This window comes from Macaca nemestrina, chromosome 7, assembly GCF_043159975.1.
Source record: "Macaca nemestrina isolate mMacNem1 chromosome 7, mMacNem.hap1, whole genome shotgun sequence".
Lineage (NCBI taxonomy): Eukaryota > Metazoa > Chordata > Mammalia > Primates > Cercopithecidae > Macaca > Macaca nemestrina.
The window spans coordinates 132,375,857-132,397,311 of NC_092131.1; the positions used below are offsets into that span (position 1 = coordinate 132,375,857).

At 39.4% G+C, this 21,455-nt stretch overlaps 1 protein-coding gene and 1 pseudogene across 8 annotated transcripts in view; one reads left to right on the plus strand and one right to left on the minus strand.

Annotated features, from left to right (window-relative positions):
- LOC105487826 (kinesin family member 23) overlaps window positions 1-21,455 on the minus strand; it is a 34,756-nt gene that overhangs the window by 641 nt on the left and 12,660 nt on the right. For 4 of the 8 annotated variants that reach the window (XM_011751458.2, XM_011751451.2, XM_011751466.2 and 1 more), the window contains 13 exons: window positions 19,139-19,241; window positions 12,533-12,612; window positions 12,325-12,444; window positions 11,831-11,954; window positions 11,364-11,522; window positions 9,686-9,843; window positions 8,022-8,195; window positions 7,612-7,791; window positions 7,018-7,329; window positions 2,705-2,956; window positions 1,661-1,743; window positions 1,388-1,469; window positions 809-879 (listed from right to left, as the gene is read on the minus strand). In XM_011751458.2, the coding sequence (XP_011749760.2) occupies window positions 809-879; window positions 1,388-1,469; window positions 1,661-1,743; window positions 2,705-2,956; window positions 7,018-7,329; window positions 7,612-7,791; window positions 8,022-8,195; window positions 9,686-9,843; window positions 11,364-11,522; window positions 11,831-11,954; window positions 12,325-12,444; window positions 12,533-12,612; window positions 19,139-19,241 (1,898 nt within the window). The remainder of the gene's footprint in view (window positions 1-808; window positions 880-1,387; window positions 1,470-1,660; window positions 1,744-2,704; window positions 2,957-7,017; window positions 7,330-7,611; window positions 7,792-8,021; window positions 8,196-9,685; window positions 9,844-11,363; window positions 11,523-11,830; window positions 11,955-12,324; window positions 12,445-12,532; window positions 12,613-19,138; window positions 19,242-21,455) is intronic. The other 4 variants (XM_011751487.2, XM_011751480.2, XM_011751475.2 and 1 more) reach the window with 2 other exon arrangements.
- LOC139364438 (oxaloacetate tautomerase FAHD1, mitochondrial-like) lies at window positions 12,641-14,023 on the plus strand (annotated as a pseudogene).

The window sequence follows — 21,455 nt, forward strand, 5'->3', positions numbered from 1 at the left end:
ACACAACAACCAGCACTTAAAGAGTTGAACTTTGCAATTAGTAACACATTCATAGCAAATCAATCTTTAGAAGGTCTTTGAGAAGTCCCTCTGAGAAAGCAAACAACTTTTATAAAATATGCTTATCTTAGTATTAAATTTAGAAAACAGGATTTCCCATCTTTATCCTGCTGCAACAATCTTCTAAATTGCTCGTTAAGGAATGTAAATGTTTAAAATGTTATATCTACGTATATATGTATATATACGTTTATAACATTTTATATATGAATGCATGTATTTGTAAAGAAGGGATTTTATTAAAATATGGAAAAAGACTGGGTCAGACTCCTGAGTATGAGTTTAACAGAAGAGGAAAAGGTACAATTTCTTCCCTACTATAAATTCTTCCATTCAGTGTTATTTATTTTAGTGAACACGTATTGCTACACCAAGACCAAGAAGCAAGTCAGAAAACAATGATTTACACAAAGCTGTCTAGTCCCCAACTTAAGCCTTTAGCCTTCCCTCCTTAGAGGTACTCTCAGTTCGGCCTCAGAAAGCTTTATGAGCATTGGCAGAATATGAATAAGAGCCACCAATCTTCCCCCACCGCCTGCCTTGCAGCTCTGATTGCTCTTATCCAGCCTTCTGAGGCTCTCAGTATTCCAGCTTCCTACTGCAGTCTTCCCGTGGGGGCCCAGATCGTCCAAGGGGAAAACCAAAACCATATATTTGTTCTGAACAACAAGTGGATAGATGGTAGAATAACGTAAAGACCAAAGGAGGAAAAAAGCACACAGCAAGACCGCAGTTAGTCAGTGCTCACTTGGGTTGTGCGTGATGCTGATATCCAGGTCCCAGTTGGGATCCTGCTTTCATCTCCACAGCCACGGAACACTGAGAGGAAAATGACAAGAGGAAAAAGATCAGCTCCTCTCAATAGTCTATAAAATACAGTTATTTAGTGGGCTCTACACCTAAGTGAAATGCAATATTGCTTTCTAGTTCAGCAAAGACTCTTATGTTAAAACATCAGTCACTTGTAATTTATTTCTGGCACAGGCCACAAATGTTGTGAGTCAGAAAGGTCTTTAGAGGTCATCTAGGTAACTCATCTCATTTTAGATAAGTTCGTGAAGAGAGTTGGTGGCTAAGGCCATAGCTTAGCCTCCTGACCCCTACCTTCCCATGTTCTTTCCAAGAGCTTCTCCTCAGGAGTAACAGTTGCAAGGGGGTTCCTGATGAAGTGGATTCTTGTTATTCTAGGAATAGGCCTACATGGTGCACTGGCAATGTGAGATTATACCTCAGCGTTTTCAAAGAGCATAAAAATCTAGAGCTGTGGAGTTTAAAACGTGACAAACCTAATTTTAGTAAGCAGAGAAATATTTAATTTTTCCCCTACCCTTGTTTCTACATCGGTCCATTCAGACTCTGCACCATCTGGTTGGGCAGGTGCTACTGTGGAAGATCTTCGTTTTCGACTACTGAAAAAGGGGAAACATGATGCAACAATTATTTTTGCATCTAAGAAGAGGAAAAATATTAGAGGTAGGGAAATACTATCTACATCCCTTTGGAGAATTAATGATACATTTCACAGGCTGTTCTGTTCCTCAGAAATAAGCAGCTAAGAAAATGACCAACTTTTATACAGAGATTTTTGATGGTTACTTACCCATTTGGTGATTCTTGCTTTAAAGTCTCAATATCAGTAAACTGAACAGATTGTCCACCACCCCTTGTTTTATAAATATCACCCTAAAGCCAAAAGAAAAGGTCACTGTTACACACGGATACACCCAAATGAAAAACACACATATATATTTCAAATTGTTCTCATGATTCTATTTTATAGAAATTCCCATCCACAAAATCAGATGGTACTTGGTACTTGCTGAGTCTGTACTATCAAAATAATTTAGAAATTTGAGTACGTATCTCTCACAAACAAAAGAAGTCCAATACAATGTAATCAGTAACATTCATAATTGCAGAAAAAAATATTTCTTTTGCTCTACCTGTAATTTAAAAACTAAACTGCACTAAGGATCAAGAAATTTGCTGGAAATTTCTACATGCTCTAAGACATGGCACTTTCTTCTCTGAGTGCCCCCTGTTGCCCATATTCAAATGACAGTATAGTCTCATTTGTAGCTAATTATAAGAACAAAAACTCTAAATTGAACTTGAAATAAAAAGCTTTTTTTTTTGGTATTATCTTTTACTTTCCTGATTATTCACTGACTCTATGATCAAAGGAGAATTCTTCTATAGGCAAGCAAGTCTCTTCTTTCTGGAAAACAGCTTTAGGCAGCTCAATACTGAGGAATTTTGATGGGTCAAATTTTAACATAGATTTTGTTTTATTTTGTTTTTGTTTTTTTATCTTGAACTGACAGAGAGCAATGGGAGTTCTTTGCTTAGATTTACTTTTTAAGTCGTGGTTAAAACTAAATATAGTCATTAAAAATTAAAGTATATCATGGATGTAGAATTCTAAGAAACTGAAGAATCTATACCTATTTAAAGCATACTTAGTCCCACTTTGGCAGACTTAAAACCTAAGCAGTGACTAATTTTCTGCTAACAAAAAGGTTATATCAAATACTCATTGATGTTCCAGTTGACACTGCCTGTGTGCCACTAAAGGAGTAGCAGGACAAATGGACTTTTGTTGAATTTTTTAATATATTTTTTTCTCCCGTGAAAATTAGTTTACCTTAATTAGTTTAGTTTCAATCTCCCCATCGGAGGCTAGTTCCTGGTGGGTCAGCATGTACTTCTCACACTTAGCTAGTGCCTTTTCATTTGCAACAGATACTGTGATGGCATGAGGGACATGTGGCTGCATGACTGTTTCAGTTTGCATGTTAGAGGCGGGCTTATGATCTACCCATCTGTCTCCTGCAGAGCGTGATCGTCTGTGTCGGAGACGAATTGGTGGTGCGTTCTGATCAGGTTGAAAGAGGAACTGAGAAACAAGCATAACCCATAATTAATTAAAGGGTATTATTAGAAGTGCAGCAGGTTCGGCTACATTAGTTGATGACAGTATCATAGCAAACCTTTCCAAAGCTAAATATTTTATTCAAGTAATTTAAACATCTTTGCATTTAAACACAAAACCAACAAACATCTTTAATGCCAACTTGTATGTTACACATTCTACCTGGGAGTTTCCCTTTCAACAAAGGATAAAAGAAAAAATTCTGGTAATGCTGCAAGTCTTTCCTGCTTGGGGGTCATTCAGGACAAACAACTCATTTCATATTTTTGATCAAAAACCATTATTTATCCCTGCTATTGAGAGGTAATCTATTACGTCCACAACTCTGTTAAAATCTTCAATAAGATCGATGAAAGCCCTATATGTTTTCTAGGTTTCTAAACAAAACAGAAAACAATCCAAAGAACATAAGGTATAATAAGAACCATATGAATAAAATGATTAAAGAAATGTGAAATACTTCTGAGTGCTTTCAGTTAAGATTTTAAAACCTCAAAACAGAACTTCATGAAAAGTTCAAATACAATAATGGCTACAATATACCAACTAATTTTTCCCCCAAACATTTCATACAGGTTCCAAGAAACAAATAAATAATACAGCATCAAATCAGTCTCTTATCATACAATAAAAAACTAGTTGCCAGGCCAGGCATGGTGGCACATGCCTGTAATCTCAGCTCTTTGGAAGGCCGAGGTGGAGGAATCAATCGAACTCAGAAGTTCAAGTCCAGCCTAGGCAACATAGTGAAACCCAGACTCTACAAAAAAATACACAAAAAAATTAGCTGGGCTTGGTGACACGTGCCTGTAGTCCCAGCTACTCAGGAGGCTGAGGTGGGTGGATCACTTGAGCCCAGGAGGTGGAAATTGCAGTGAGCCAAGATCGCACCACTGCACTCCAGCCTGGGCAATAGAATGAGACCCTGCCTCAAAAACAAACAAGTTGCTTCCGGTCAAATGTCATGTAAATCTGGCAAAGTTAAGTTAAGCACATTCAGCCTAAGAAAATAATATTTCACATGTATGCCATAGTTATAGTTTGAAGCAATGAATTATCTCTGGTGTTTTATGAACATCTCCTGTTTGTAAAACTGAAAACGGGGCTGGGTGCAGTGGCACACACCTGTAATTCTAACATTTGTGAGGCTGAGGTAGGAGAAGGATCACCCAAGACCACCCTAGGCAACGTAAGAAGAATTTCTCGGGAGTCTTTTGGTCTCGGGTGATTTCTACAAATTTCTACAAAAAATTTAAATTTTGTGTAAATTTCCACAAAAATTTTAAAAATTAGCCAGGTGTGATAGCACATGTCTGTGGTCCCAGCTGCTCAGGAGGCTGAGGTAGAACGATTGCTTGAGCCTGGAAGGTCAAGGCTGCCGTGAGCCTAGATGATGCCACTGCACTCCAACCTGGGCAACAGATGAAGACCTCATCTCAAAAAACAAACAAACAAACAAACAAACAACAACAAAAAAACCCCAAAAAACAAAACTGAAAGCAAATGGAAAAAGTCTATCACAGGCCAAATCCGTCAAAGCTAGTCAAGTATGAAGACCTCAATTTCAAAATGCACATCTGAGGAACTGAATCATTTTCCCTATATAGTCGTACAAATGCAGCACTAGTGACAGCTCCAAGACATGGGCAATACAGTTTGCCATTAAAGATGCTGAGCCTCAAGACAAACAGGAAACATTTCATTCTGACAATGATTTATTTAATGTTGAACACGAAAGTCTGGTCCTTATCATCTACCATTTAGCAAAAGCGAGGGTTTTCTTCAAACATTTAACAGTAAACATATGATGAAACAAGCTTCGGAAAGATGATAATCCATACGATCTACTAGCATTTATGAAATAAATATTTAAATTTTTTTCCTCACTCAAGTATAAATTTAGTCCACTTGACATAATTTTTGACCAACAAACTCAGATGCACAGATACTAACCTTATAGTAACTTTTCTGCTGCACTTCTAAATAGTTTGATTTCATGTAAGAATCTCTAGTAAATTCCCTTAAATATCTCATAGCCAAATTAGATATCTCATTACTGTTTGCAAGGCATAAGCAAGGCTTGAATAGTTTTCAGCCTATAAACTGTCATAAAATGACTTACTAGAGTTGGTCAGAATGACCATTTACCTAATTTGCTGTCTAAAAATGTTTAAGGAAAAATCTGCAAAGTAAAGAACTTAACAGACCTTAGAATCATCGGTTTTGGCCGGGCGCGGTGGCTCAAGCCTGTAATCCCAGCACTTTGGGAGGCTGAGACGGGCGGATCACGAGGTCAAGAGATCGAGACCATCCTGGTTAACACGGTGAAACCCCGTCTCTACTAAAAAAATACAGAAAACTAGCCGGACGAGGTGGCGGGCACCTGTAGTCCCAGCTACTCGGGAGGCTGAGGCAGGAGAATGGCGTGAACCCAGGAGGCGGAGCTTGCAGTGAGCCGAGATCGTGCCACTGCACTCCAGCCTGGGTAACAGAGCGAGACTCCGTCTCAAAAAAAAAAAAAAAAAAAAAAAGAATCATCGGTTTCCCTGGTAAATAACTTGGGATTCATCACCATCCCTTAATAATCAGGAATTTGGGCCACCTAAATGAACATTCATCTATACCCTGACTTATATAAGAAAATCTAAAGTAAATGTTTACTGTAAGATTTAGAAGAAAAATTCTAAAAGAGCTTTGTTAAGATTTTACTAAATATAAAATCCACAAACATTAACTTGGTCCATTTATTCAGATTCAAAAGAAACTTTAATCTTTAAGAAGAGAAATATGAAAGTGAATTTATTTAAATACCCTTGAATGTGAGACAAAGTCCTTGTTAATTGAGATAAATGCCTCGATTAAAAGCAATTTATTGGGCATGGAAATCAGTAGTTTTAAAATAATTGGCCTAGACTCTTCAGTGAAAATAGTCAATGTCATAAAAATAAAAAAAGTAGGGGGACAGGGTAAGACTATTTTATATTAAAAGAGATAAAAGACATAATCATGATATGCAATGCATACACTTTCATATCATGGATTGACAAAAAAGCTGGCTGGGTGCAGTGGCTTGCCTGTAATCTCAGCACCTTTGGAGGCCAAGGCAGGAGGATTGCTGGAGTTCAAGAGTTCAACACCAGCCTGGGCAACATGGTGAGACCTTGTCTCTACTGAAAATAAAAAATCAGCGTGGTGGCATGCCTGTAGTCTCAGCTACTCGGGAGGCTGAAGTGAGAGGATGACTTCAGCTCAGGAAGACTGAGGCTGCAGTGAGCCATAATCATGCCACTGCACTCCATCCTGGGTGACAGAGTGAGACCCTGTCTTAAAAAAGAAAAGCCAATTTTGGGACAAATGCATAATGTCCCAATAGAGGATAATTATTTAATTAATATTGATTTTCTTGGATGTGATAAAGATTGTGGCTAGGTAGTACAATGTCCTTATTCTTAGAGATTAAGTGTCTCTAAGTCTATGATTTCCTTTTACAAGGCTTAGGGAAATAAAGTTTATGTATCTACATCAAGTAACAACTGGTAAACTTAGGCAAGGAGGGAAAGACATTACCATACTATTCTTTCTACTTTGCTTTGGGTCTGAAATTTTTCAAAATAAAAATTTGGGAAAACAATTTTTAAAACTAGGGCTCGAAAGGAGGTACAAAAAATCTAATTTGGGGAAGGGGAACCAAAAGAAAAATATGGAAAGTATGCTTTAAAACACAGTCACCAATTTTGTGCAAAGCTTATTAGCTTATGCAACTGAAAAGCTCACACTACTCTGGCATGCACCAAATTGACCTGTATTCACTGAACACACTTCTGCTGCCAGATGTGTTTAGGTTTTTTCAGATGAAGAGCCAGGCCTCAATTTCAGTGAGTCAATCTTTCAAATTAACTGAGAAATCAGACCTTTTTTATACTATAGCCCAACCATTTTTCCAATGAACTTTCAGACACAAGTTACAAAAAACAAAGAAGATAAAATCTATTGCTACAATGCGTTAAAATAATACTGGCACTAACCCTGCAGCAATGATCCTCTTCTATTTCTATCTCATTTCTGAATGTAGGAACCACCTCCCTGCCTTCAGTCCAGTACATCCCTCGCCTTCTGTCTGACACGATACAAGTTTTGCTTTGTCCTGGCTCCTGCTGCCTACGCCTTGCAATAGATGTGACTTTGAGAGGTGTGTTGTACGTAGGAATTTTCTGCTCCCATTCCGAAATACAGGAAGCTACAGAAATGCTGCTGCAAGAGTTAGAGCGCCTATGTAGCTGTGGCTGGCTCATGAGTTGCTGGCCGTTGGAAATCTGAGCAATATAGTTACTAGAAAGCTAGAAAAATTGGAGAAAAATTAATGAGCAAGACTGAAAAACTGAGAGAAACAATTCATTACTTTTCTATAATGTTAGCACATGAAGACTTAACATTACAAATAATTATTTGTACTAATTTTTTGTGCTAAATTTGTGTTTATTCTAAATTTTAAAATATTTTTAAAGAGAAATTTCAGAAATGTAAGTATTATAAAATGTAAAAATTCTCATAGAAATAGTCATCTAATCTGAACAAAATAGCTGTAGTACAAAGTTACTACACAATTACAAATAACTTACAGGCACAGGTGATGGAGAAACAGATCTTTGAGTAACTTTTTCTCTATCTCGCTCCCGAGAGGGTCTCTCTGGCTTCTCAGTTTTAGGTTCAGTAACAATAGCCTTCAGTTGTTTCAGTTTTTCATCTTTAACCCAGAGTTTATTCTGCATCTCCAGCTGTTTGGCTGCCACTCTACGCTCCTACAGATTATCAATGGCAATGTATATTATCATTCAATCACAGCAAACGAGTATACCAGATTAGCCAATCACTTTATTTCCTAAAAATGACAGTTCTCCAATTCTTCCTGAGAGTTAACGACCATCACCAAAACCCTACCACAAATACAATAATTCAAAATATTGAACCTAACTACAATGTAAAATAAATCATCTGACTCTGAGGCAAGCACTACCCAAATGACACTCACACATTCTTTCTCCCACTTCATTGTCGTTTCTGTCACCATGCCTTGCAACCTGGCTTCTAATCTGCGTTTGTCAGAAAACTGTCGCTGAAGTTTCTGGTTCTGAGTTTCAAGTTCCTGTTGCAAATTGCGTTTATCTTCTTCATAGATAGTAGTTGTTTTCTCTAAAATCTCAATCTAGGAAGGTAGACCACTATGTTCAATATTTGGCATATAAACATTTCATGTCACTATAAAATAATCTTCCTTAATTTGCTTATACAAGCATATTTGTGGAAAGAAAAATCATGGAGAAAGCACTTTTTTCTCTAACATTTCATCTGAATTCCCACCCCCACTCTCAGAAATGAAAACACGTTAAACAAGTTCCTCACTCAGAGACATTTATAACTAATTTCATGTGAAAATTACTTTCTTCTAAAATGAATGCCTAAAATTTAGTTTTTAGGCTATTTTCAGAATTAAAAAAAAACTATATTGGTTGAGACTAACTTCTCTTATGAATGTGTACCCCCACCAAACCTCTAAATGACCCTCTGTAAATGAGAAAACAAACATATATTACATAGTGCTGCAATGCTTCTCAACAAAATGGTATTCCCTTCTACCCCATAGTAAGAGATTAATCCTGAGTTTATACTTTTACAATCTGATTTGTAAACCAAATACAGATCAAATTAAGCTTTACTGAGTATCTGTTATGTCCAAGGTACTATGCTGGCACTTTTATACTATTTCATTTAATCATTTATCTCATTAAAAACAGCATACTAAGGAAATATTTCTAATAAATCAAAAAGCAAGCTACAACCAAAGCTAAGCTCTAGAAAGCTCCCTTGTTTGGGTCAGAGAATATCCTTTTCAACTGTTAAAACTCTCATAAAATTAAAGAACATATGATTCTTCATTTCACTCACATTTCCTCCTTAGCATGGGATGAGGATTAGTAAATAACCAATTGAGAACTTTTTTTTTTTTTTTGAGACAGGCTCTTGCTCTGTCATCTAGCCTGGAGTGCAGTCGTGCAATCCCAGCTCACTGCAGCCTCAACCTCCCAGACTCAAGCTATTCTCCCATCTCAATCTTCTGAGTAGCTGGGACTACAGGTGTGCACCACCATGCCTGGCTAAGTTTTTTGTAGATATGGGATTTCGCCATGTTGCCCAGTCTGGTCTGGAACTCCTGGGCTCAAGTGATCTGCCTGCCTTGGCCTCCCAATGTGCTGAGACTATAGGCATGAGCCTCTGCACTCAGCCTGAGAAACCTTTTTTTTTCTTGAGACGGAGTCTTGGCTCTTGTCGCCCAGGCTGGAGTGCAATGGCTCAAGCTTGGCTCACTACAACCTCCACCTCCTGGGTTCAAGCGATTCTCCTGCCTCAACCTCCTGAATAGCTGGGATTACAGGCGCTCGCCACCACACCCAGCTAATTTTTGTACTTTTTTAGTAGAGACGAGGTTTCGCCATGTTGGCCAGTCTCGTTCTTGAACTCCTGACCTCAGATGATCTGGCCACCTCAGCCTCCCAAAGTGTTGGGATTACAGCTACCACACCCGACCAAGAACTCTTAATGAGCAGCATTTACAGGCCGTTGGAGCACAATAGCTCCCTCAGAGACCAGTGCTAAAACACCAGCACATACATCTATCATAATAATGTCAAAACAAACCTTATATTCTAAAGTTTTGTTTTTCTTTTCCAGTCGTTCTATTTCCAATTTCTGTCCTGAGATCATCTTTTCCTTTTCATTTAGTTTCCCTTGCATGTGGTTTTCTTTACTTAAAACAGCATTGTCAAATTCTTGTAACAAAGCTTTAAAAGCATTAGCTGAAACAAAAACATACAGGCCAAGTTTTACACCAGTTCTAAAACAAACAATGATATCAACTTGTTAGCAGACACTAGATAAAATGTAGTTATTCAGCAAATCTCTGTGAGAATCAGTCTATAATGAGAAAACAAGTTTAGAGGGAAATCAGGAGCTTAATTCTCAAATTGACAAGATAGTCACAGAAGCTTTCTGTTAAATGCTAAAAAAAATATTCAAGTCTTTCATTGTCACTATAGCATTCTCTTCCCAATCCTTACAGGTACTTTGCTTCACAACAACAAATGCAAAATAGAAATAACACTGTATTTGGGATTAATTAAACCTGAGCTGAAATCCCTGGTACATCACTTACTAGTTATGACTTAGGCAAGTTAATTAATATTTCTGAGCAAATTTCATTTCAGGATGGAAATTTAAATACCACTTTATCTCACAACTTTTTGGTAAAGATTCAAATGAATAATGATAATAAAAATAGTAGAGCCAGGCGTGGTGGCTCATGTCTGTAATCCCAGCACTTTGGGAGGCTGAGGTGGGTGGATCACGAGGTCAGGAGTTTGAGATCAGCCTGACCAACATGGTGAAACCTTGTCTCTACTAAAAATACAAAAATTAGTTGGGTGCAGTGGCGCGCACCTGTAATCCCAGCTGCTCAGAAGGCTGAGGCAGAATTGCTTGAACCTGGGAGACGGAGGGTGCAGCGAGCCAAGATTGCACCATTGCACTCTAACCTGGGCAACAGAGCGAGACTCAGTCTCAAAAAAAAAAAAAAAAGTACATACATTCATTCACTGAGATACGTTCACTATGTACCAGAGTTTACTGTTCTACAGGATCTTCATACTTTATCTTATTTATCTTTACAACACATCCTAAGGTAGAAACAATTACAATCCCTACTATGTAGACAGGGGAAACTAAAAAATATTTCTTTGTGTCTCCACCACTGTTGGTAAAAAACAAAAGAAAGAACACACGTTCACTTTTTTCTTTTTGACTTCCTTAGAATACAAAAAAGAGCTGTGGAAAAATCCCTTGTCATTCTAATCAAACAATGCCTTGAGTCCTTCAAAGGTACCAAGACACAATTTTCTTTAACTTTCTTAAAGATGCAATCTACCATATAAACTCAGATTCATTGAAAATACATTCAATTTCAGAAGTTACAATTATTGCAAACTGGCCAGGAGTGGTGGCTCATGCCTGTAATCCCAGCACTTTGGGAGGCCGAGGCAGGCGGATCACTTGAGGTCAGGAGTTTGAGACCAGCCTGGCCAACATGGCGAAACCCCGTCTCTACTAATAGTACAAAAATTAGCCAGGCATGGTGGCATGTGCCTGTAGTCTACTCGGGAGGCTGAGGCAGGAGAATCGCTTGAACCCGGGAGGTGGAAGTTGCAGTGAACTGAGATTGTGCCACTGCACTCCAGCCTGGGGGACAGAGTGAAACTGTGTCTCAAAAAAACAAAACAAAAAATTAATTAAATAAAATTATTGCAAATAGTTTTGCCCTTACATTGTTTGTTAAACTCATCAATCATCATTTGTCGTAGGTGATGTCGTTTCTCTAAGGCTTCAATCAGCCTTGGAAGTGTCTGCTCATCGTTGATATCCAAAATTTCACATGATGGCAAAGGTGGAAAACTCTGCAAAACCACGTCAGTAACCAATGGTTCTGTATTGAATTACAGAAAATTACAAAAAGTTACATAGGAGAGAAAGAGCTTATTTAAACAAGTTTAACACTGAATACAGCCCCAGTCCAACTAACCATTGCAATTTCTTGAGCTGATATAAGTTTACTTCCCTAAAAATGAGAATCATAGTATGCAAAATAAGCTCATTTAAATTTTGTTCAAATTACTATGTGCTTGGTTCTTCAGAAGGTATGTAAACATTTCTCTTATATGAAATAATTTTTTTGAAAAAAGAGAGAAAGAGACAGACCGATGAGTGGACAAATGATACGACACCAAATCATACCATTTCCAATTGGACCTCGAGGCTGGTTTCTGTATCGCCTTCCAGGCGTTAAACCACATATTGCCTTGTCTACGGGTCTTGCTACTTCAACTTCTTGAGTCACTTCTGCAAATCTCATGACTTGCTAAAACACAAAACAAATGGAGTTTAAAAAAAAATAAGGATATCCAAGTCCCAGAAATGACTACATGAAACAAAGATTGCTTATTTTCATTTATGTGAGACACAGTCTCACTGTCACCAGGCTGGAGTGCAGTGGCATGAACATGACTCACTGCAGCTTCAACCTCCCGGGTAGGCCCAACTGATCACCCCACCTCAGCCTCCCAGTGTGTTCAGATTAGAAGCATGAGCCACCACACCAAGCCTAGTTTACTTCTACAATCAATGGTTCTCTATCAATTTATAAAACATTCAAAATATCATTCTTCTCATCCAAATAACTTTTCCCGAGAAAAACTCAAGACTTTATAGGACAACTACATTAAAATTACCAAGTTTTCTTCATAATCTTCAGCCTTGGGATTCACACACACGATCATCCGCACTTTTCCTTCCCCATCAAAGTAGTTCTTGAACAGATGGGTTAACTTTGAATCCCGATATGGAACCATCTACAAAGACATTCAAATCCAAATGTGTTACACAAAAAAATGCACACAAATGAAACTACACAAAAGATCAGAGAAGGCTGCTGCTTACCTTGTTAGTTCCATACATTTGGTTCTCTCTCAGGACATCCATACATGTTCTTAGCGTCATTAGTGACTGATTAATATTACCTGACAGAAAAATATACATAGACGCTATTTTAGAAAAACAATATAGTAGCTAGAGTGTGTTCTGTTTGCCTATAAAATCTCAACTTCAAACAACTATTAGATAGAAATTATAAATAACAAATTTTTATGGCTCAATATAAAGAGATGTCTATGCACGGTCCAGGCTCTCTTTCAATAGCAGTATTTCTGGGAAGGTTAAACAGCCATCCTTCAGGGATTCTATCAACAGGATTTTCCACAAAATGCAACATTACAGTTAATGACTATAAGGTTTCTTCCAAATCCTAAATTCTCTGAAGGAATATCTTTGATACAGATGTTTAATATCCTCATATTAAAATATATTCTCTAGGCAATTGGCAGGAATCATGGCGACCCCCAGGCCACTGTCCCGATTCTTGGGGTGGGGAAGAATATCATCTGCGTGGGGAGGAACTACGGGGACCACGCCAGGGAGATGACAGCGCAGTGCTGAATGAGCCCATGCTGTTCCTGAAACTGTCCATGGCCTATACACCTGAGGGCTCGCCCATCCGCATGCCCGCGTACAGTCGCCAACTTGCAACACAAGCTGGAGTTGGGTGTGATGATAGGCAAGCATGGCCGCACAGCTATGGACTACATTAGCAGCTATGCCCTGTGCCTGGACATGACTGCCAGGGACGTGCAGGACGAGTGTGAGAAGAAGGGGCTGCTCTGGGCTCTGGCTAAGAGCTTTACGGCCTCCTGCCTGGTCAGCACGTTTGTGCCCAAGGAGAAGATCCCTGATCCTCCCAACCTGAGGCTGTGACTCAAAGTCAACGGCGAACTCAAGACAGGAGGGTGAGACAGCCTCCATGATTTTTTCCATCCTCCTACATCATCAACCATGTTTCTAAGATCATGACCTTGGAAGGAAATATTATCTTGACTGGGACACCAAAGGGAGTTGGACCGGTTAAAGAAAACGATGAGATCCAGGCTGGCATACACGGCATGGTCAGTATGAGATTTAAGGTGGAAAGGCCAGAATATTGAGTCATTTCTTAAGAAGTTTCAGGGAGATGGGAGCAAGACAAAAGCAAGCAACAGCTAGTAAATGTCACAAATCTTTAATAAGAAACCAACTATTTTTAAAAAATGATTAGATTGCTACAGCTCAACTCAAAGAAGATGGATTCTTCAAGAAAATGTGAACTAGAACGGATGGGCCAGAAATTTAAAAAGCCAAAGTAAAATACTTCTGGTGCTTTGAAAAAAATTTTATCAAACCAAATGTTCTAAAGAGTTTTCTTTCATAAAACTGGATTGGAGAAGACTTTTCAGTGGGTTATCTCTAAGATGATCAGTAGTTCAAGACTTTAAAACTTTAGAGAAAACCGAAAGTTATGTTCCAGATCAGTGTTTCTCAAATTTCCTTGGACTTGGTCATCATCAGGAAGCATTTGTAAAAATAAAAATTTCCAAATTACTGGCCTATTCCAGAGCCACTAAATCAATTTGATGGGATTAATCTCCAGTGAAGCTGTGTTTACAGAGCACTCCAAATGATTCTTATCAGGGAAATGTGGAAAAACACTGCTGTACACAATCTATTAATTTAAATTTGTACTTAAGAAGTGAACAATTAATGAAGATTTCACCTATGTACTTAGGGTGTCTACCCTGACCCATCGATTCTGAGTTCAGGAGATGATTTTGAAATTACTGTGTGCTGCCTTTTATGTGGCTAAAAAATAAAAATAATAAAATAAATAAATAAATAAAATATATTCTCTAAAGCAGCAGGTCCCCAACCTTTCTGGCACCAGGGACCAGTTTCACAGAAGACAATTTTCACACAGATGGGTTGAGGCTTGGGGGGTGTGGTTTTGGGATGAAATCATTCCAGCTCAGATAATCAGGTATTAGATTTTCATAGGAAGCATGCAAGAGTCTGAAGCTCTCCCTGCATCTACAGGGGCTCTCCTGCTGTTTCTAACAGTCAAATGTCTTCGGAATCAGCTAACTCTGTCCCCTCTACATCTCAGCAAGGATTTCTTAGGTGGCATATTTGTTACTTCTGACCGCTCTTATTTGGATTTCTGAGCCAAGGCAAGTCTAACAGTCTAATCAAGCATTCACGAATGCAGCTCTCATCTGATTAGACCCCATGAGAATGAGTTGATTATGGAACTTTGATTGAGGTCAGCTAACTCGATTATGCTTTACCCTTGGCCTCCCAAGGATACAGAGGATCGTTGATACAACTCCCAAAATAGAGAACTCATCTGTACCTCTGTAATATTCCATGATTCATGATTTATGTTCCTTGACCCAAACTCCTAATGTTCTTTCTTCTTCCACTGTGCTCTCAGGAACTCATGTTCTTATTAACAGATTTCCCTGCAACTTCAAATCTCTCACAAAATAATCCATTGATAGCTTTCCCTAGTGGTCAGGGGTTCTTAACTTGAGGTCGACGTTGTCCGGGGGAACATTATGGGGTGTCTGCATACTTAGATGGAAAATAAATTACATTATTTATTTTTACCAAACTCTAACTGGAATTCACTAGTTCCTTCAATCATAAATGCAGGCCAAAAATCACAGCATTAGTAGTACCTGTAATTGGTATCAATACAAACTACAGATATTTTTATAGCACATTACAGTTTGTTGCTCATCAAGATATTTATGTTCATCATTACACTGCATTTATTTAATCAGATCTGCTGCTGTGTCTTTAAGGTATTAATAAAGAAGCACACAAATTTCTGTATGACAAACTTAAGAATACTTTTAAAACACATTTCAATGCAATTGGTTTTCTCTGTAATTCTCTCTGTGCTATACCTTCAGAAATACTATACCAGGAAAGGTCCACAGGCTTCACCCTACATCCATGGCATACAGCCCTGCAACCTAACCGTTTATCCCCTGCTGCAGCCCTGTAGACTTTTGGAATAAAAAAAGCTATTTGGTTTCTAAAGGCTGACATTCTACAAGTATGGTAAACAGAGGGAGAGGCCAGCAACATTTTCCTAGTTCCTCCCTATTGCCTTGAAATGTTCCTCCTACATGCCAGCCCCTGGTTTATTTCGGTATCCATGAGAACAACAATCATTCTCATATGCTATAGTCACAGGGTCCCAATGTCCCAACTCCGGTAAATCTTTATCTCTATTCCATTACAGCTGACAGGCCAAACCCTATCCCTCAGAAGTGTACCACCTCTAAGAACCTGGAGCCTCTGCCATATGCCCCAACTACAATATCCTTTTCTGCTCTCACTCCCTAACTCTTGTCATACCTGCACCTTACCCATACTTACACTAACAGTCCTTTCTAGCTTTTCCCCAAAGCATCCAAAACTTCAAGTTTTAACTTTCTTCCCAAGCCAACTCTTGTCCCATCAAAGTTAATCCTTCTTCTTGGATCTAGATTCAGATTTTCCTGCCACTTCTGGGATCATGCTCCACCAATAATCATCACTTTCATGTTTATTAACACCTAGTAGGTAAGCGGCACTGGGTAGACAATGACAGACAGCACACACAGTCCACTCTCATTAAATTCAAGTGATTCAGACAAATTGTAAGGGTCCTTTGGCCCAGGGTAGGGGCAGCTCTAAAGGCCCCATTTCTCACCGCTGGACTTAAACATCTCTTCAGCATATGAATAAACTCGTCTTTACTGTCTTCTAATATACATATATAATGTGTGTGTGTATTTTTCATCGTTGCATAATCCCTCAAATCCCTTTTAGTTATCACCCTTCTCTGTCCTTCCCAAGCTAATAATCAAGGGCCTGTTGTTCCTCAAGCTTCTGCTCTCAGCTTGTTCCTCTCCATTCGCTATGAATTATTTTAATCTCACCCAATTGCTTCAATCATTTTTCTATTGGCAAAGCCTAAACCTACAAACCTCAAGTCAAATCTCTCTCCTTCCAAATCCATGTACCTCTGCATCCAATTACAAGGCACTTTCACTTGCATAAATTGAACATTTCAAACACAACTCATTAACTGCCTACACCTGCTCCTAAAACCGCTTCTCCTCAATCAAACACCTCCTTATTCTCCACATCCAGGTGGACCTACTTCCTAAGTAGCTCTCAGTGTTGTCTGAGCTTTGCCTCCAGGTCACACAATTGCTTGCCTGAATTGCTGCAAAAGGCTCCTAACTGCTCTTTCATATATTCAGGCTCGCCCCTGGTAAATTATTTCTCTACACTGGCAAAATGATCTTTCTAAAAGACTAATCCTTCTTTAAGGGGAGGCTGTATGACACAGTATAAAGACACAAGCTGTGAAAGTCCAACCAACCTGGCTCTAGCCTTGAGAAATTTAACCTTCCCAAACCCATTTTCTCATCTGTAAAATGGGTATGATACAATCCTACCTATCTATTGTATCTAGATACTACAATACACACTAGACCCTTAATAGTTGGCAGCTAACATTATTCCTTCAAGATAAAATTCAAACTTCTTGGTATGAAAGACAAGGGTCTTCATGACCTTGCCTTGCTTTCCTGCCTCAGTTCTCACAGTTCACCAACCTACATCCTCTACTTCAGCTACTTTGACTCTGCCATATTATCTCAGGACTAAGCAACTGCCTCCTGGGACAGGAATGTTGCCTTTAATCCTATCCTTCTTCATACAGCTCACTCCTACTCAATTTGTCACCTTCCCACTCCCAGATTGGTTTAGGCAGCCCTACCCTGCACTTCCATCATACTCTACTCAAAAAATCTAGTTTATCTACTGATCTCTTCTACTAGGATGGGCTCTCCCCAGCAGGACTGTGTCTTTTGTATCTGTGTTTAATTCCTGGCACACAGTAGGTACTCAATACATGGTTATTAACATAAAACACAACATGCAAGGTGACAGAAAACCCAGTTACACTGATTTGATCACACTGTATACATCTATCAAAATATCACATATACCCAAAAAGTATGTACAACTCTATTAATTTTTTAAAAAACTACAAAAAGGTAATGAGACATAACATGCATAGATTTTAAAAAACACATATATAGATTGGCTAGATATCTATTTAAAGCCTTCAACTGGCTTATGTTCAGAATTTTCCCAACTCTAGAAGCCAATTTTTACCACTAATAAATACTGAAATAACATTTCAAGGACCCAATACTGACCTACAATACTAAAAATAGACTTTTTTTTTGAGACAGCTTCTCTGTTGTCCAGGCTGGAGTATAGTGGTGAGATCAGGGCTCAAGCAGTTCTCCCACCTCAGCCTCCAAGTAGCTTGGAACTACAGATGCACCACACCCAGCTAATTTTTTGTATTTTTTGTAGAGATGGGGTTTCATCATGTTGCCAAAGCTGGTCTTGAACTCCTGGGCTCAAGTGATCCACATGCCTTGGCCTCCCAAATTGCCAGGATTACAGGTGTGAGCCACCGCACCCAGACTAATTGAATACAACTTTCCTCATTCTTAAAGAAATCAGGGTATTGTAATAGATTGATACCAAACCAGTATAACTATAAACTTAGACTCTAAATTATCTAATGGAGGACAATCATGCTTAAACCATCCATTGAGGCCGGTTACAGTGGTTCATTCCTGTAATCCCAAGACTTTGGGGTGGCCAAGGTGAGAGAGCGCCCAGGAATTTGAGACCACCCTGGGCAACATAAGGAGAACCCATCTCTACAAAAAAATTGTTAAAAATTAGACAGGCATGGTGGTGCACACCTGTAGTCCCAGCTACTCAGAAGGCTGAAATGGGAGAATCAATTGAGCCCAGGAGTTTGAGGCTGCAATGAGCCATGATCACATCACTGCATTCCCTCCTGGGTAACAGAGTAAGGCCGTCTCAATAAAATAAAAATTTAAAAACAAAACAAAAAACAAAGAACCACCCACTGGCCAGGTGCGGTGGCTCAGGCCTGTAATCCCAGCACTTTGGGAGGCCGAGGCAGGTGGATCATGAGGTCAGGATATCAAGACCATCCTGGCTAACACGGTGAAACCCCGTCTCTACTAATCATACAAAAAATCAGGCGTGGTGGCAGGCACCTGTAGTCTCAGCCACTCGAGAGGCTTAGGCAGGAGAACGGAGTGAACCTGGGAGGCGGAGCTTGCAGTGAGCTGAGATCGCGCCACTACACTCCAGCTTGGGCGACAGAGCAAGACTCCATCTCGGGCTGGGCACAGTGGCTCATGCCTGTAATCCCAGCACTTTGGGAGGCCGAGGCGGGCGGATCACAAGGTCAAGAGATCGAGACCATCCTGGCTAACATGGTGAAACCCCGTCTCTACTAAATATACAAAAAATTAGCCGGGCATGGTGACAGGCACCTGTAGTTCCAGCTACTCAGGAGGCTGAGGCAGGAGGATGGCATGAACCCGGGAGGTAGAGCTTGCAGTGAGCAGAGATTGAGCCACTGCACCCCAGTCTGGGTGACAGAGCGGGACTCTGTCTCAAAAAAAAAAATAAAACCCCACCCATTGATAAGCAGATAATAAACTGGCGTTGCAAGTTTCTGAAAGTTAGAGCAATAAATAAATACTATGCTTTACTCACCAGCTTCACGTAATCTGTTTCCTTCTGCTCTGGTCCGGTTAGTTCTTTCACTTCCAGCAAGATCTACCAAGGACAACTGACTTATAGTGATTTGTTCTTTTTCCTAAAAAGATCACAAAGCCAATCACAAAGCCAATAACTTAAAATGGGTTATAACTGGTTTACAATGTTCTTTAAATAGATTCATATCAACAAGCTAAGTCTTAATGAACATTTGCACAGAACAAAATGCACAGGATAGGCAAAGGGTTCATATTTTAGCGAAGAGTTTGCTAAAAGAGTTTGATAAATATACTCATGACATTAATGATTACTTGTCAACTGGCTGGTCTTCCTTCTGCATCAAACAGTAAGGTCCCTGAGAGCAGGGACTCTGTCTTTTACTACCTTATCACCAGCATGCTGCACAGTGCCTACCACTCAGTAGGAACTCCACAGATATTTGCTGAATAAGAGTCTAGAACAGGATTATCTTAAATTCTTCTATAATCAGATGTTTAATAATCTTATAACCTAATTTCATAATGCTATAAATAATTTTTTGGGGGGGGCAGGGGAGACAGAGTCTCGCTGTGTCTCCAGGCTGGATTGCAGTGGTGCCATCTACACTCACTGCGACCTCCCCCTCCTGGGTTCAAGCGGTTCTCTTGCCTCAGCCTTCCGAGTAACTGGGATTACAGGCATGCGCCACCATGCCCAGCTCATTTTTTTCGTATTTTTAGTAGAGACAGGGTTTCACCATGTGGACCAAGCTGGTCTCGAACACCTAACCTCAGTTGATCTGCCTGCCTCAGCCTCCCAAAGTGCTTGGGATTACGGGGGTGAGCCACCATGCCCAGCAGATAATTCTTATAAAAAGAAGTGAAAGCCAAGTGGCACCTAACTGATGCTATAATATTAGATGTGATTCAATGGAAATCAGGTATATATGGAAGGCTGACTTATAATCATTTTTCTTTTTCTTTTTTTTAAGACAGAGTCTCGCTCTGTCACCCAGGCTGGAGTGTAGTGGCGTGATCTTGGCTCACTACAACATCCACCTCCCTGGTTCAAACAATTCTCCTGCCTCAGCCTCCCGAGTACCTGGGACTACAGGCACGTGCCACCATGCTCAGCTAATTTTTGTATTTTTAGTAGGGACGGGGTTTCACCATGGTGGCTAGGATGGTCTCAATCTCCTGACCTCGTGATCTGCCTGTCTCGGCCTCCCAAAGTGCTGGGATTACAGGCGTGAGCCACCGCACCTGGCCCTTATAACTATTTTCTAGCTAACAATTATTGAGTGTTGACTATAAGCTAAACACTGGACTAAGAACTTTACACGCATTACCTCCTTTAATTCTCACAACCTTATAAGGAGGTTTTATTATAGCTAGTCAGTAAATAAATAGAAATCAGCATTCAAATCCTGGAGGTCTTCAATACCACTCCTGTCACTTATAAACCTTCAGAATGCCACAACTTCATGATACAGTTTGAATAAATTACACTTTAATGCATTACAGTTATTAGATTATGTATACTCAGACTCATATGCTGTTACTAATTGACACAAGCCTTGTAGTGTGGCAGGCCCGGCAGTAAATAGTGATCTGCATATGGGGGACCCTACTGGCCTATCAGCCAAGAGATGAACAACTTATAACACTGGCCACTTCCTAAACTATACCTACCCTGAAAAATGAATTAATGACATTTTAAAACCATTAACTGAATTTCCACTTACAGAATAAGTCACCAGAGAGAAAACAATCACAGTCTTATTTTATCACTTCTATCAAAGAGATTTTTAAAGATCTGCAAACTTTTTTCACAGCAAAATTCAGGCTCTAAGATTCAATATCCAACTTCCCAAAACTATAATAACGGGGAAAAAAAGTTTTTAATGTCATCACCTACATACAGAGTCATCCCTCGGTATCCTCAAGGGATCAGCTGTAGGGTCTCCTATGGATACTAAATTTCAGATACCAAATTCCATGGATGCTCAAGTCCCGTGTACAAAATGGCGTAGTATTTGCATATAACCTATGTACATCCTCTCATACTTTTTAAAATTCTATTTTTTAAATTTTTTTTAGACTTACTTATTTTTTTGCAAAGACAGAGTCTTGTTTTGTTGCCCAGGCTTGTCTCAAACTTCTGGCCTCCCAAAGTGCTGGGATTACAGGCATGAGCCATGCATGCACCCAGCCCTCCTGTATACATTAAATCATACTTAGAGTACTTATAATATCTAATACAATGTAAACACTATGTAACACTTTGTTATACTGTATTGTTTAAGGAATAATGACCAAAAAAAGTCTGTACATGG